Source organism: Perca fluviatilis, chromosome 11, assembly GCF_010015445.1.
Source record: "Perca fluviatilis chromosome 11, GENO_Pfluv_1.0, whole genome shotgun sequence".
Lineage (NCBI taxonomy): Eukaryota > Metazoa > Chordata > Actinopteri > Perciformes > Percidae > Perca > Perca fluviatilis.
The window spans coordinates 16,317,160-16,329,927 of record NC_053122.1 but is presented as its reverse complement, the minus strand read 5'-3'; the positions used below and the strand labels follow the sequence as shown (position 1 = coordinate 16,329,927).

Sequence of the window (12,768 nt, the reverse complement as noted above, 5' to 3'; positions counted from 1 at the left end):
AGTATATTTTATGTAGCTTGATATATCTTATTCCTCTGTAAGATAGAGCTCCAGTGTCCAGAAACAACATCAAAAACATGTCAATGTGTATTTATCCGCGGCTGAAATAGTCCTCAACAAAGGCACTAGTTACTATTTAGTCAGAGTAACATTTGCCACAGTGCCCAGTTGTTTTAGTAATGTTTTTGGAGTTTGACCTCCTATGAGAGACTAAAGATTACACTGCAGTAGGCAGTAATCTCTGGCCTTAGCTGTAGCTCTTGTGTGAAAGGTCTAAATAGTATTTTAAAGTCTTCTTCAAGCTGCCAGGAGTGAAATTTGCTGCCATTAATGAAATTCAGGTGGAGAAATACTGAATACTAGCCTTAAACTGAGATTGGCCTAAAACCTTTGCAATTTGTTTACTAGATTTTAAGCTCCCCCAAGGTTGATGACCCCCACAAATTCCCAGAAAACTACTGAGGACATTACCTCAGTGTCCCCAATGGTAGCTAAGATGCTGACTGTGAATGAAAGCAGGATTTATAATTTAAAAAAGTGTGAATTGTATTTCTTGATTGTTTCAAAAAGAGAGTCGCTCCAATCTCTCAGTGCTTTCTCCTTCAGACTTGGGCCCACAGGACAGCTTTGTTAATGTTTTAGGGTTTAAAACAAAGTAATGCATTTGAAGAGCAGTTTAAAGCAGATACTCATGCCCTCAAAGTCTGTTGTGAGTGGAGCAAAGTCAGGCTGAACATCTGGAGAGGAGCAGAGTTTTGAGTCTCCACCCTTTTTGGTTTCTATAGACAGAAATACCCATTCATGATCACAAAGGAATCATAAGTCTGAAAACTGAGAGGCCTTTCCCTTTAATTATGCTGTCATGCTTCAGTTTCCCCTCTGTGCTGTTGCTGTGCTCTACTTTCACTCCTGAATCTTCCTCATTCTGGACGATTTAAATCTTGCAATACACATCTGTTTCTGCTGCTGGAACAAACGTTTAGTGAAGAGAGCAAAGACATAGGCCTACATAACTCTTGCAAACCAACTGGTTCAGCAGGTTTCAACAGTTTCTTCAGAGCAGTTTCCTGTGTGGTTCAAACTCTTCTCTGTTTGTAGTTTCAGAGCTGCACACACAAGCAGTCTCATGCTGATTAGATTTCTGCTCTTAAACACTTCATGTCATTTGTCCCATGGTCGTTGGCTCCTTTCCATCTGTTAGTTTTTGTTTGGACAGATGCCATGTTACCACTAATAAGATTTATCAATAGTTTAATAGTTTACAGACTTATAACTTGGCTTTTTAATAACTTTCAGTTGAGGTGTTTTTAATCTCTCTCGGCCGACCGTCCCTTTGCCTCGCCACAAAGCACAGTCAAGGTAGCAGGTTTTAGCAAGAAAACTACCGGAAGTTAGCCGATTTTTGCTTTTAAATTGAGTTAAATTCGTCACGTTTGAAAAAACACACAAAAAAGTGGTACTTCTTCAGTTAAACAAAAAGTGAAAGATCCGGTTGAAAAACAAGATTTACATGAGTGTAAACTAATGTTTTATATTTGTCAGGTTTCTAACAGCAAACTGTTTTGCAGGCAGCTGCATAGGCTAGGCTTCTCTTCTTTGATTTATTTATTGATTTTATTTAATTAATGTTATTAACCGCAACAAGTGTTGGACAGTAATGTTACTCAAGTACTGTACTTCAGTTACTGGTAGGCCTGCTTTACTTTCCATATTATTCTACTTTATACTTCTACTTCACTGCAGTTTGGAAGCTAATATTGTACTTTTTACTCGACTACATTTATTTGACATGAGTTACTTTGCAGAGTCAGATTATTAATATAAAAATATAAATCCGCTAATAAATTATTATGGATTATTATGGATAATAGATATTATTTTGAAACGTGCCATTCTGCATAATGAATACTTTTACTTTTCTACTTTTACTTTAGTAGAATTTTGAATGCAGTACTTTTACAAATACTTCCTCAACTACTGGGCACAACACTTTATTTTACAGTTTGTATTCTTTTTAAACGCTTGACACATTGATGTTATAGGCCTAATTGGTCAGTGTAACACTTATCAGTTCAAGTTTCTAAGCACAAACGGACATTTGGAAAAACAGAAAAATGGGTTCAAATCCAATTTTCATTTTTTTTTCCACCTTGACAAATTAAAAAATTGGATCTTGAACCTGTTTTTCCAATTTTCTGTTTGTGCTTAGAAAATTGAACTGATAAGCGTTACACTGACCATAATTGTCTGTAGTTTCATGTTAAATGTGCCCAACAAGTGGAAGAATTAAAACTCCTGCCTTAAAAGGGCTTACTTAGGCCTTACGTAGGTAATTTTACACTGTGGTATTGCTACTTTTACTTGACAATACAACGTAGAAAATGTTCACAGTTCTTAAAAAAGTATAATAAGAATGTTTTTTAAAAGCAAAACATAACATCAACTATTTATAGGCCTACATATAAAACTCCTGTCTTAACAACAATAAAAGAATCTTACTTAAGTACCAGAGTAATTTTACACTGTGGTATTAGTACATTTCCTTAAGTATAAGATCTAAGGATATCTACCTACTTCTTTCATCACTGCTCAAAACCAAAACCCATAATGCTTTTCTAAAGGATTGTTTACAGTTTAATTTTGAAAATCGACCACCGGAAGTGTTTCTAGCTTGACCGTTATAGAGCTGTGAGGAGAGATTAGATTGCGAAGCAGAGGCAGGCGAGAAGAACATCAGTCTGCCAGTCCACAAGCAGAGGACATTTTTTTTTAACTTTTTATCTAACATTTTGAATCACCGGGACTAGCACACGGAGCTTTTTTATTTTTTTTTTTTTGTATCCGGCGCAGCCTCAGAGCACCTTGCCATGAGCATCACACGGCTGGAGACCTAAACAGTCGGGTCTGGAAGAGGGGAAGATGCCTCATGGACCGCTCCATCACCGCCAGTGCGCCAGTTCAGGGCATCCCAAACGCCGAATAACAAAGAAATGCCGAGGTTTAGCGCCAAATGGATGGTTGCGGTGGTGCTGATTCTCCTGGTCAGCGGTGCTTTCTTCTTCTGCGAGTATGTCATCTACTACCCGACCATCCTCAAGTGCGCCTGGCCGAAGATCAACCATGCCCGGGGCGGAGAGGGCATCGACGGCCGGCCGATGGACTCAACAGTCCGCGCTATGGTGCTATCGGACACCCACCTCCTCGGAGCCGTCGGGGGACATTGGTTCGACAAGCTGAGGAGGTAATGACATTGTTTTTTTTTTTAAGCAATCCATCACTCTTCCTCTCTCTATCCATCTGTGCTCCGGGCTCAAAAACAACAAATAACGCTTACTTGTTGTCTCCGAACGCACAGGGAATGGCAGATGGAGAGGGCTTTCCAGACCGCTTTGTGGCTGCTCAAGCCCGAAATAGTGTTTATTCTCGGGGATATCTTCGACGAAGGCAAGTGGAGCTCGCAGAAGGTAACGTAAAGCTTCCTTTTTCCTTCTTGCTTTTTCTGCAAACCCACAGTGCTTAGCATGATGGTGGTGATGATGATGATGATGATGATGATGATGATCAAAGTGGTGGTGGTGGTGGTGGTGGTGGAAGAACAATATGTGGATGCAGAGCAGAGGCCGGTACTCTGATCATCATCATCATCATCATCATCATCATCATCATCATCATCATCATCATCATCATCATCTTGTACCATCCAGGCCTGAGAGGCTGCAGGTTTTTGAAGAAAACACCAACACCAACAGCAGCAGCAGCAGCCTGCATCCTCTCAGCTCTCCATGGTACATCCATCCTGCTTTGGGAAAAAAAAACAGGGAATTCTCACACATCTATTACTGGATTGTCAAATGGGATCCGTCAAGTCAGATAGGAGAAAGATGAGATGTTGAGCAAGTGCTGCACAGTCTCATTAAAACAGGAAAGAGAGCGTGCAGACTGTAAAATCTCCACTAATTTACTGTTCCCCCGTCAGCTTCCTCAATCATTTTCACACTTGCTTGGCATCTCTTCTGTAATTTGTATTCCATGGATGTTTTTGCAAGAAGAATGACTCAAATCTTTGAATTTTCAGAAAGAGGAATAGTGAAAGTAGGTCTGCAGGGTTTTCTCATTGTGGAAATCTGTGAATTATTTTCTTGACTGATTAGTTTACATGTCAGAAAACATGCCCGTTAATAGTTACCAGAGCCCAAGATGGCATCTTGAAGTTGCTTGTTTTGTCTGAAATAGGGCTGCAACTAACAATTATCTTTATTGGTGATTAATCTATCAGTTATTTATTTGATTAATCGGTTTAGTCATGTGGTACACACGGCATAAAACGGTGAAAAAAGAACGTCACAAGTTTTGTTTGAAATATTGTCCTAAACCCTTATATATTCTATTTAAAATTATATAAAACACTGTAAAGTAGCAAACAATTCACTGATTATTAAAATTGTTGTTGTTTCAGGCTTCCAATTTCACAGAGTTCATTCTTTCATTCATCCATTCAGAGCTGGGCAATATATCAATATTATATCAATATCGTGATATGAGACTAGATATCGTCTTAGATTTTGGATATCGTAATATTGTGATATGACATAAGTGTTGTCTTTTACTGGTTTTAAAAGCTGCATTACAGTAAAGTGATGTCATTTTCTGAATTTACCAGACTGTTCTAGCTGTTCTATTATTTGCCTTTTCCACACTTAGACATTATGTCCACATGACTGATGATTATTTATCTAAAATATAAGTGTGAAGATATTTTGTTGAAGCACTAATTGTCAACCCTAGAATATCGCCGCAATATCGATATTGAGGTATTTGGTCATGAATATCGGGATATCTGATTTTCTCCCTATCGCCCAGCCCTACTTTGAATTTGCAGAAGCAGAAATAATACTAAATGTAGGGCTGCAACTAATGATTATTTTCATTTTTGACCAATTGTTTACTCTATAAATGTTCAAAGTAACCATCACAATTCCTTAAAACCCAAATTGACGTCTTCAAGTTGCCTGTTTTGTCCGACCAAGATTCCAAAACTCAAATATATTCAATTTAAAATGATATAAAACCTTAACAAAAAGCAAGTCTGCATTTTTTATTACCTAAAACCATAGAAGTTGCCTGATAATTGACTTCAAAGCTTAATCGATTATTAAAGTATTGTCAGCTAATCGTCTTTCAGTCAGCCCTAATTAAAAGGAGCACCAGGAGTCATTTAGAGACATATCAGTACGAAAAACATCACATAAACCCACAGCACTGATGTAATTAAAGGCCTCCTGTGTGCAGCTTTGGCCCTTGCAGGTGCAAAATTGAATCTGGAGTCTGAATCAAAGCCGCCTGGCTCAGCCACCCATGGGGGCTGCTGGGTGACCCTCAGAGATCCCATTAACTCTCATGAGCTTCCCATGGGCATTTCTGTCTTATTTAAGGCTTATAGTGAAACCTGCTTCAGCTGTGTGTTTGGATTGTTCTCTCTCTCCGCAGCACTGGGAGGATGACGTGCGGCGCTTCCACAGGATGTTTAGACACTCAACTGACACAGAACTGGTTGTACTGGTTGGAAATCATGACATCGGTTTCCATTACGAGTAAGAACAAGCTTAACAGCTTTATTGTTTTTACTGTTAAACCTTTATTCTGGGAAACTGCCTGATCAGCTTCAGGTTACTCCAGATAAAGCTGGGCAGGGTTCAGGGTATCAGTCACAACAAAGTAAGGCCTTTGATTACACCATTTGTCACTTTTTAGACCTCAGAATACCTCAGTATGATGATTTTATAGTGTAATTATTCACTGTCACAGTAAACGGACAGACTTTGACTCGAAACGTTTTTGTAACTAGAGAAGACACTTCAGCTGCTAATGCCTCAAGCCATTACAGTTACAGTGCAGAGCCAAACAATAAGAACAAAAGGACTTTGCCCACATTGCATAACTTTTTAGGAAATATTTGATTATCAGCCAATTAGGATTAGATATACTGTACAAGGGATGGACAGGGCCATAAGCCGCTTTCCGACCAAGTAGTTACAGGAACGTAGTTATAGGAAAAGTCCACTTCTAAGCAGATCTACTAACTAACTAGATACCTGTAAGGACACTCAGGGTCCTGTCTGATGTATTGTTTCATGGGCACTTCACTTTATTTGGTCACATAAACAAATCTGTAAGAAAAAGGACCTGAAAGAATAACCTGTATGATTTAATGCAATGCATGTATCACAGAGGCCTGGATTCAACTTTATGGTCTTTTTTGAGCCTGTGTGTTTGTATTGGATTGCATTATATTGCAGAGATGTTGCGCATATTGTGTCCACATACTTCTGTATGTAACACTCTTTTTGTTTTAAACTCTCGTCTTAATATATCATGGGAAGAAGCAGTGAAAGCAAATACAATAAGATGTATAAAATCCTCCTACGGTTTAGTATCTGACGCCTGTGATTCAGAAATGTGGGATTATGCAGACACACAGCGGCTCATATGTGCTTTGATTAGACGCATGCAGCAGGAAGTGAGATGGCACAGCTCTTATGAATCAGCGTATGACAGACAGACGCGACAGACTGAGCAGCAGGTTGTTGTTTTTTGTTGCGGTGTGAATAGCGTGTTGTGTCTCCCTGCAGGATGGACTGGTTCAAGCTGCAGCGCTTCGAGAAGGTCTTCAACGCTTCCTCCACCAGGATCGTCACCAAAAAGGGAGTCAAGTAAGTGACGAGGAAGATGCAACACAACCTGATGACCCTGCAGGAATGTGACTCAGCAGGCTAGAAGGTCGCAGGTTTAACCCTGCACGGCCCAAAGTCAGTTGAACCCCTGAGTTAGTCCGCACCAAAAAAAAAACGTGCTTTTAAACAAGACAACGGACAGTAACCTGCTCCAGAGATCTTAAATATCTGCTGTTTCCTTCTTATCAAGTCATCTGAGTTTGTTATTGAGTCCTGAACGAAGAACATTTAATTTATTTTCCATTGCAAATTAGGTTTAATATTTATCAATTCTGGTGCAGGGACCTACCTTATTTTTTTTTGTTGACATTCATTTCTTTAAAAAAAAAACAAGGAAACAAGGGATTTCTATTTAGGGTTGACATATTATTTGATTCTAATATTCTATAATTTCTTTACTTTTTTAAAGAAAATATGGTTTGAGGATTTCAATATAGACAGAAATCATTTGATATGATGTAGTTTTCTAGTGAGATTAGGCTACTATCATGATCAAGATAACAACTAGAAAATTAAATAGATATTTATATACAGAATATATAAAAAAGAATATAAAAATGAAGACACCTGGTAAAAATTCAAACCGAGTTAAAGGTCCAATATGTAATACTGACAGCTAGCATTTAAAATGGTTACTACAGAAAAAAGTTTTCTCCGCCGGCCGCACATTTACGAATCCCACTATGGCCACGCCAAGACCCGCCCTACGAAGCAGCTCGATTGGTTGGGGTTGGGCATTTGACCGAATTTCGGCAGGGGGGAGATTGTCGGTACTACTACTTCCAGACCAGTTATACAGTCAGTACTAGGGCTGGGCGATATGGAATATCACGATATTTTTGACCAAATACCTCGATATCGATACCGCAACGATATTGTAGTGTTGACTATTGGTGCTTTCACAAAATATTTACACAATGATATTTTGGATAAATTATCATCAGTAACGTGAGTCTGGTAAGTTCATAAAATGACATCACTTTAATGTAATTTCAACTAAGCATATTTTGTTAATATCTGATGACACATTGTGGTAATTTTTTGATTAAATACAGTGAATATATTACATATTGCACCTTTTTTAAAAGTAAAAGATAATAAAAGTGTATGTTTTTAGTTTTTGTCTTTTTGTCAATTTAAAAGTATATTATTATGGAACATACTGTATATTAAGAAACTCATGTACGGTAAACATATCTGAAAGACAAAAAATGTGCGATGTATTCGACAATACTCCAAAATATGGATTATGCCTTTATTATAGACATTTACCACATGCAAATTAAACAAGAACCAAACGTTCTATAAAACTCTATATTTATGATGTGAATGTTTACTATTAAACTCCTATGTTTACATGTATGTTTTTTCACAAAATTGTCCACAAATCCACAAAATACATAATTTGCTTTGTGCAGCTTAACTGTAGACCATAATAATAATAGACACTTTGAATGTTGTCATGGTGGGATTCACACCAAACTGCAACCAGACAAATAACCTTATCTGTGCAGCAGTGATGTAGCGTTGCACTGATGTATGTCCTACATCAGCGTCGGGAGAGACACCGCACTGAGCTTGAGTTATAATGGCTGGTCAGCAGCTCAACCTTTAAACCTAAAGAGGTCAGTGCAGCGATGCTTGTGTGGAGGACATTACTCGACCAAACTTCCTTAAAACACCCAGAATAAAAACATTACAAAATGATGTATCTCTACAGCCTCACTGCAGCTCTTCATGCCAGAGTTACTGAGACTTTTCTATCTCTCTCTCTCTCTTCAGCTTTCTGCTGGTGAACAGCGTGGCCCTGCACGGCGACGGCTGTCCCATCTGCCAGTCGGTGGAGAAGGAGCTGATCAAACTCTCCAGAGACCTCAACTGTTCTCTTCAGGTGGGAAGAAAGAATTCTGGAAGTCGGTTGCACACTTTCATGCTCACAACACACTCTGCTGCACATGGAGTGTGAAAAACTCAAATCAAGTGAGGAAGAAGGAAAAAAAACACTTGTATCCAGTCGTACCTGGAGCACGTGTTTTGCTCTTTTTAAACATTAAAAGTGGCAGCTGTTTTTTTTTTCTTCTTCCTGCAAACGGCACAAAAACAGAAGAAGTGGAGAGACATGAAATAAAAATGATGACTGATGTTTTAGGACGGACAGCCGATGAATTCTTTATGTCGTCTTTTCTGCAGAACTCGCAGTCGGGAAGCGGAGTGACGGACAGCTGTGAAGGCGCACAGCTCTACCCTCCCACCCCCCCCATCATGTTACAGGTAAACGGCAGGTGTACGCTGCATGTGGTCCCTTTTCTGTCTGAAAACATTAAACAGACAAGGCGGCACTCACTGCTCATCAGAAGGAGCTCTGGTCAGGGAAAGGATTAGTGCAGAAACAATTAGTTGATTAAAGGATAAGTCTGTCTTGATACATTACTCACAAACCAATATGTACATTGACAGATTTTTGGTTATTGTGATTTGTGACAGGTTTCTCCTGTCCACACTGGCCTTGACGTGACTCTTTCAATATTTTGGTTACTTGAGGTTGAAATTCTCTTTTTTTTCCCCCAAGCTGTGTTTGTCTGATAGTCAAAGAAAGAGTGAATTTTGCACAAAAGAAAAGATACCTACTAAATTCACACTGCCGAAGCCTTGTATCATCTGCGAGGACTGTGGAATTTGTCACCCATCATTTAAATTAGAAGGGATCTCTTCACAGCCAGTAGGGACAGAGGGAATGATTACAGCGACTAAAAACTGTTTCAACATACACATGAGCATGTGAATATTGTCTTAAGACAAACAGAAACATTTACAAACACATCCTTTAAACAATTATTCTATTGACAGTCCTTACTCGTTTTGTTCGATCAACACTCCAAAACCCAAAGATATTCAATTTACAATTATATAAACCAGAAAAAGTAGCAAATCCTACCAGGGAACATTTGGTATTTTTCTTTAATTGATGACTAAAACAATGACTCAGCTATTAAATTGATTGTTCACAACAAACTTTTCTGTCAATCGACTCATTTATTATTTGACTAATTGCTTTAGCACAAGTGTTTCAACAGTTTCTTGGCTGTATGTTTGCTGTTGTACCACAATATTCAGACTAAACTGTCCCACTCAATCATCTCTTTATATTTTTTTTTCTTTGCAATATCAAAATTGCAAAAACATTGATGACATCACAAGTTTGATACTTACTGGTTTCTGGCTTGAGAGAGAGTAGCTCATATTCACAAATATTGATTGAACCTTCCTAGGCCATGGAAATAACACATTGGAGTTCTTAATGTAGGTGGTGTTGGAATAAAACCAATAAAAAACTGAAGATGTGATAATAATCATGTTTTTCCTGTCCTCCAGCACTATCCTCTGTACAGAGTGAGCGACGCCAGCTGCACAGGACTGGACGCTGCACCGCCTGAAGAGCGACACCTGCTGTTCAGAGAGAAGTATGACGTGTTGTCTAAGGAGGCCTCGCAGCGGGTGAGTACTCTGCAGTCTCATCACACTGCATCTGCTCTCTCTCTCTCTCTCTCTCTCTCTCTCTCTCTCTCTCTCTCTCTCTCTCGCTCTCTCTCAAAACATGGCTCTCCTTTGAAGCGGTTTCATCCAATAAAATACAGTACAAGAGTCTACGGTCAGAAATAGTCCCGTATAGAAACAGTAGATGATGATGATGATGATGAAACTGATGATGTAAGCGAGCAGCAACCGGCCTCTGAGGTAGATGTGGGCTTTCTCTCTTCAGCTGCTGCAGTGGTTTAAGCCCCGCCTCATCCTGAGTGGACACACCCACAGCGGATGTGAGGTTCTCCATGACAACAAGTACCCGGAAATCAGCGTGCCGTCCTTCAGCTGGAGGAACAGAAACAACCCCAGCTTCATCTTGGTGAGTAACAACAATATCTGGAGAGTTGTGTTCTGTTATTACAGAGATTATGTAAACAAATGATGGTAAATGATGATGATGAGTGTGGGTGAGTTCATTTTTTGTTTAGAAAAATACTTTTAGTATGAATTCTTCAAGCTGCTATAATCAATATTTTTTTTATAATGACTGTCTCTCACAGTGATAAACCTACAGAGAATTTTCACCTGGTTCACTCTCACCTCTCTCATAACGTCATTTTCAGCCACAGCAGACAGCGGTTTTCAGAGAAAAAGCTCAGATAAATCCACTGTACATACCTGCTTAGCAGCAAACAGCAGACAGACACAGAGACTAACTGGTGAACATTTTGGAGCATTTAGCAGCTAAAGAGCAAGCTATTTCCCTCCAAAGATGGTGGTGACCAAAAACAGCTAAAATGTCTTATTCCAAAAATATGCTATTCATATTCATCTTAAAATATCCAGTTAAACGTTCATTCTTTACCTTGAACAGAAATTGTGATGAAAATCTTATCACAAGGTCCATTTAGTGGCTGTTCCGGAGCCTTTGACCACATGGAGTTTTCCCACTTGTCATGGACTTGAGGAGAGCTTTTTCAGAACTTAAAGACTTCTTGTCCATATTGCAATGTGAACATCTACAATAAATAAGAGTGTAAAGTGTAAATGTGATATAATGGAAAGCTCTAGAACAGCTGTTAAACGGACCTAGTAAGAGTTCCTTTTTGAAAATATATTCTAGTGCCCCCAAAATGTGTAATTATGCCAAACTTGTGAAAAGCACCATTCAATTGTGTAATGGGGACAATAACAAATCAGGGGTTGCATCTTTAAATAGTCAAATTAACATAAAAATGTGCAGCGAGGAACCAAATAACAGTGCCCCCCAGTGGCCCTAAGCAGCCACCTCTGCCAATATTAACACTGATTATCACCTCTCACCCATTTATCCTTGTCTCCCACTCCTCCTCCCTTTTAGGCCTCTGTGTCACCTGGCAGTTACACTCTGTCCAAGTGCTTCCTGCCGGAGGAGAGCACGGTGATCAGTGTTTACTGCTCGGCCGGCGCCTGCATGCTGCTGCTGTTCCTGGCTCACTGTCTGTGGATGAAAGGCCTGCTGCAGTGCCTCAGCCTCTGCCTGCTGGGGAAGCACAAGTCTCTGTGAACTACGTTACCCAGAATGCACCAGGACGGATCCATGAGACTTGGTAAATACTTGATGCGAGGATTTGCAAATGTGACGTTCCTCTTCTGAACGGGTCAAAGATATGTTTGTACGACCTCGATTTGTTTGTCCAAATGTTTTTAACGACACTGTGAAAGACACAAATAGGTTTTAAATGTCCTAAAAGGATTCAGAGTTTCTCACTATACCCTGTGACGACAAAGCAGACGTGGGACCAAATTGTTGTTACAAATCATCACTGGTGTTTGTTTTACCTTCCTTGGGAGTGCCAGGCAGGTGGAGCTTTCAATCACAGAAAAGTAACCGTCACTAATTTCACAAGTTTTCCTGTGACTGGCAGAGGTATTAGAAAGTACACACGTGGCATTAAATAAGCAAATCAAACAATAAGTACATATGTAAATACTTACTGTCCCTGGTCTGATTTAAAGTCAGATGTTGGTTTCTGTCTCTTCACTCTGATGTTAACTGTGATCCGATGTAAACACACTGATCATCTCACACTCTGAACACAGTGTGTTTTTGTTGTTAATGTGTGATAATCCATCCAGGTTCCTCGTTGTTTTTATGATGCATATCTCAATATATTTATTGCAGATTTTCTGTGCCAAATGTTAAGTGAGAGTTTTTGCCAAATTATTGAAGCGTTTCTGATGAACTGTACATAATAAATCAGAATCTTAAACTGTTTTTAGAGAGTTGTGGTTTAAACTAGAGGATGATAATCAATATTAGAGGTATAATCAATCACCTAAAGCCATGTCACTCTTATGGATGAAATACTGCCATGTTCTACACCGCCTACTTTTCAAAACCTGGAAATTGGCAGCAGAGATGGAAATGTCATGGTAACCAAAAGAAATGAATGTGATTTGAATACTATAAAAAATAACTTGATTCTTCAAGAATAGGGCTGCAACTAACAATTACTTTCATTATCATTTAATC

General features: G+C 39.1%; 1 protein-coding gene across 1 annotated transcript; it reads left to right on the top strand.

Annotated features, from left to right (window-relative positions):
• The first annotated feature begins 2,501 nt into the window (after positions 1-2,501).
• On the top strand, positions 2,502-12,510 carry mppe1 (metallophosphoesterase 1). Its single transcript, XM_039816416.1, has 9 exons — positions 2,502-3,241; positions 3,356-3,464; positions 5,488-5,591; positions 6,630-6,710; positions 8,514-8,622; positions 8,922-9,002; positions 10,104-10,226; positions 10,492-10,632; positions 11,614-12,510. Exons 1-9 carry the CDS (start codon positions 2,991-2,993, stop codon positions 11,797-11,799), a joined length of 1,185 nt encoding a protein of 394 aa, XP_039672350.1. The 5' UTR covers positions 2,502-2,990; the 3' UTR covers positions 11,800-12,510.
• The last annotated feature ends 258 nt before the right edge of the window (positions 12,511-12,768 follow it).

Excerpts from the sequence above, each read along its gene's own strand:
- mppe1 (XM_039816416.1), top strand. The coding sequence starts at position 2,991 with ATGCCGAGGTTTAGCGCCAAATGGATGGTTGCGGTGGTGCTGATTCTC. Across the intron at positions 8,623-8,921 it reads ACCTCAACTGTTCTCTTCAG|AACTCGCAGTCGGGAAGCGG; the intron begins GTGGGAAGAAAG and ends TCTTTTCTGCAG. Across the intron at positions 10,633-11,613 it reads ACAACCCCAGCTTCATCTTG|GCCTCTGTGTCACCTGGCAG; the intron begins GTGAGTAACAAC and ends CCTCCCTTTTAG.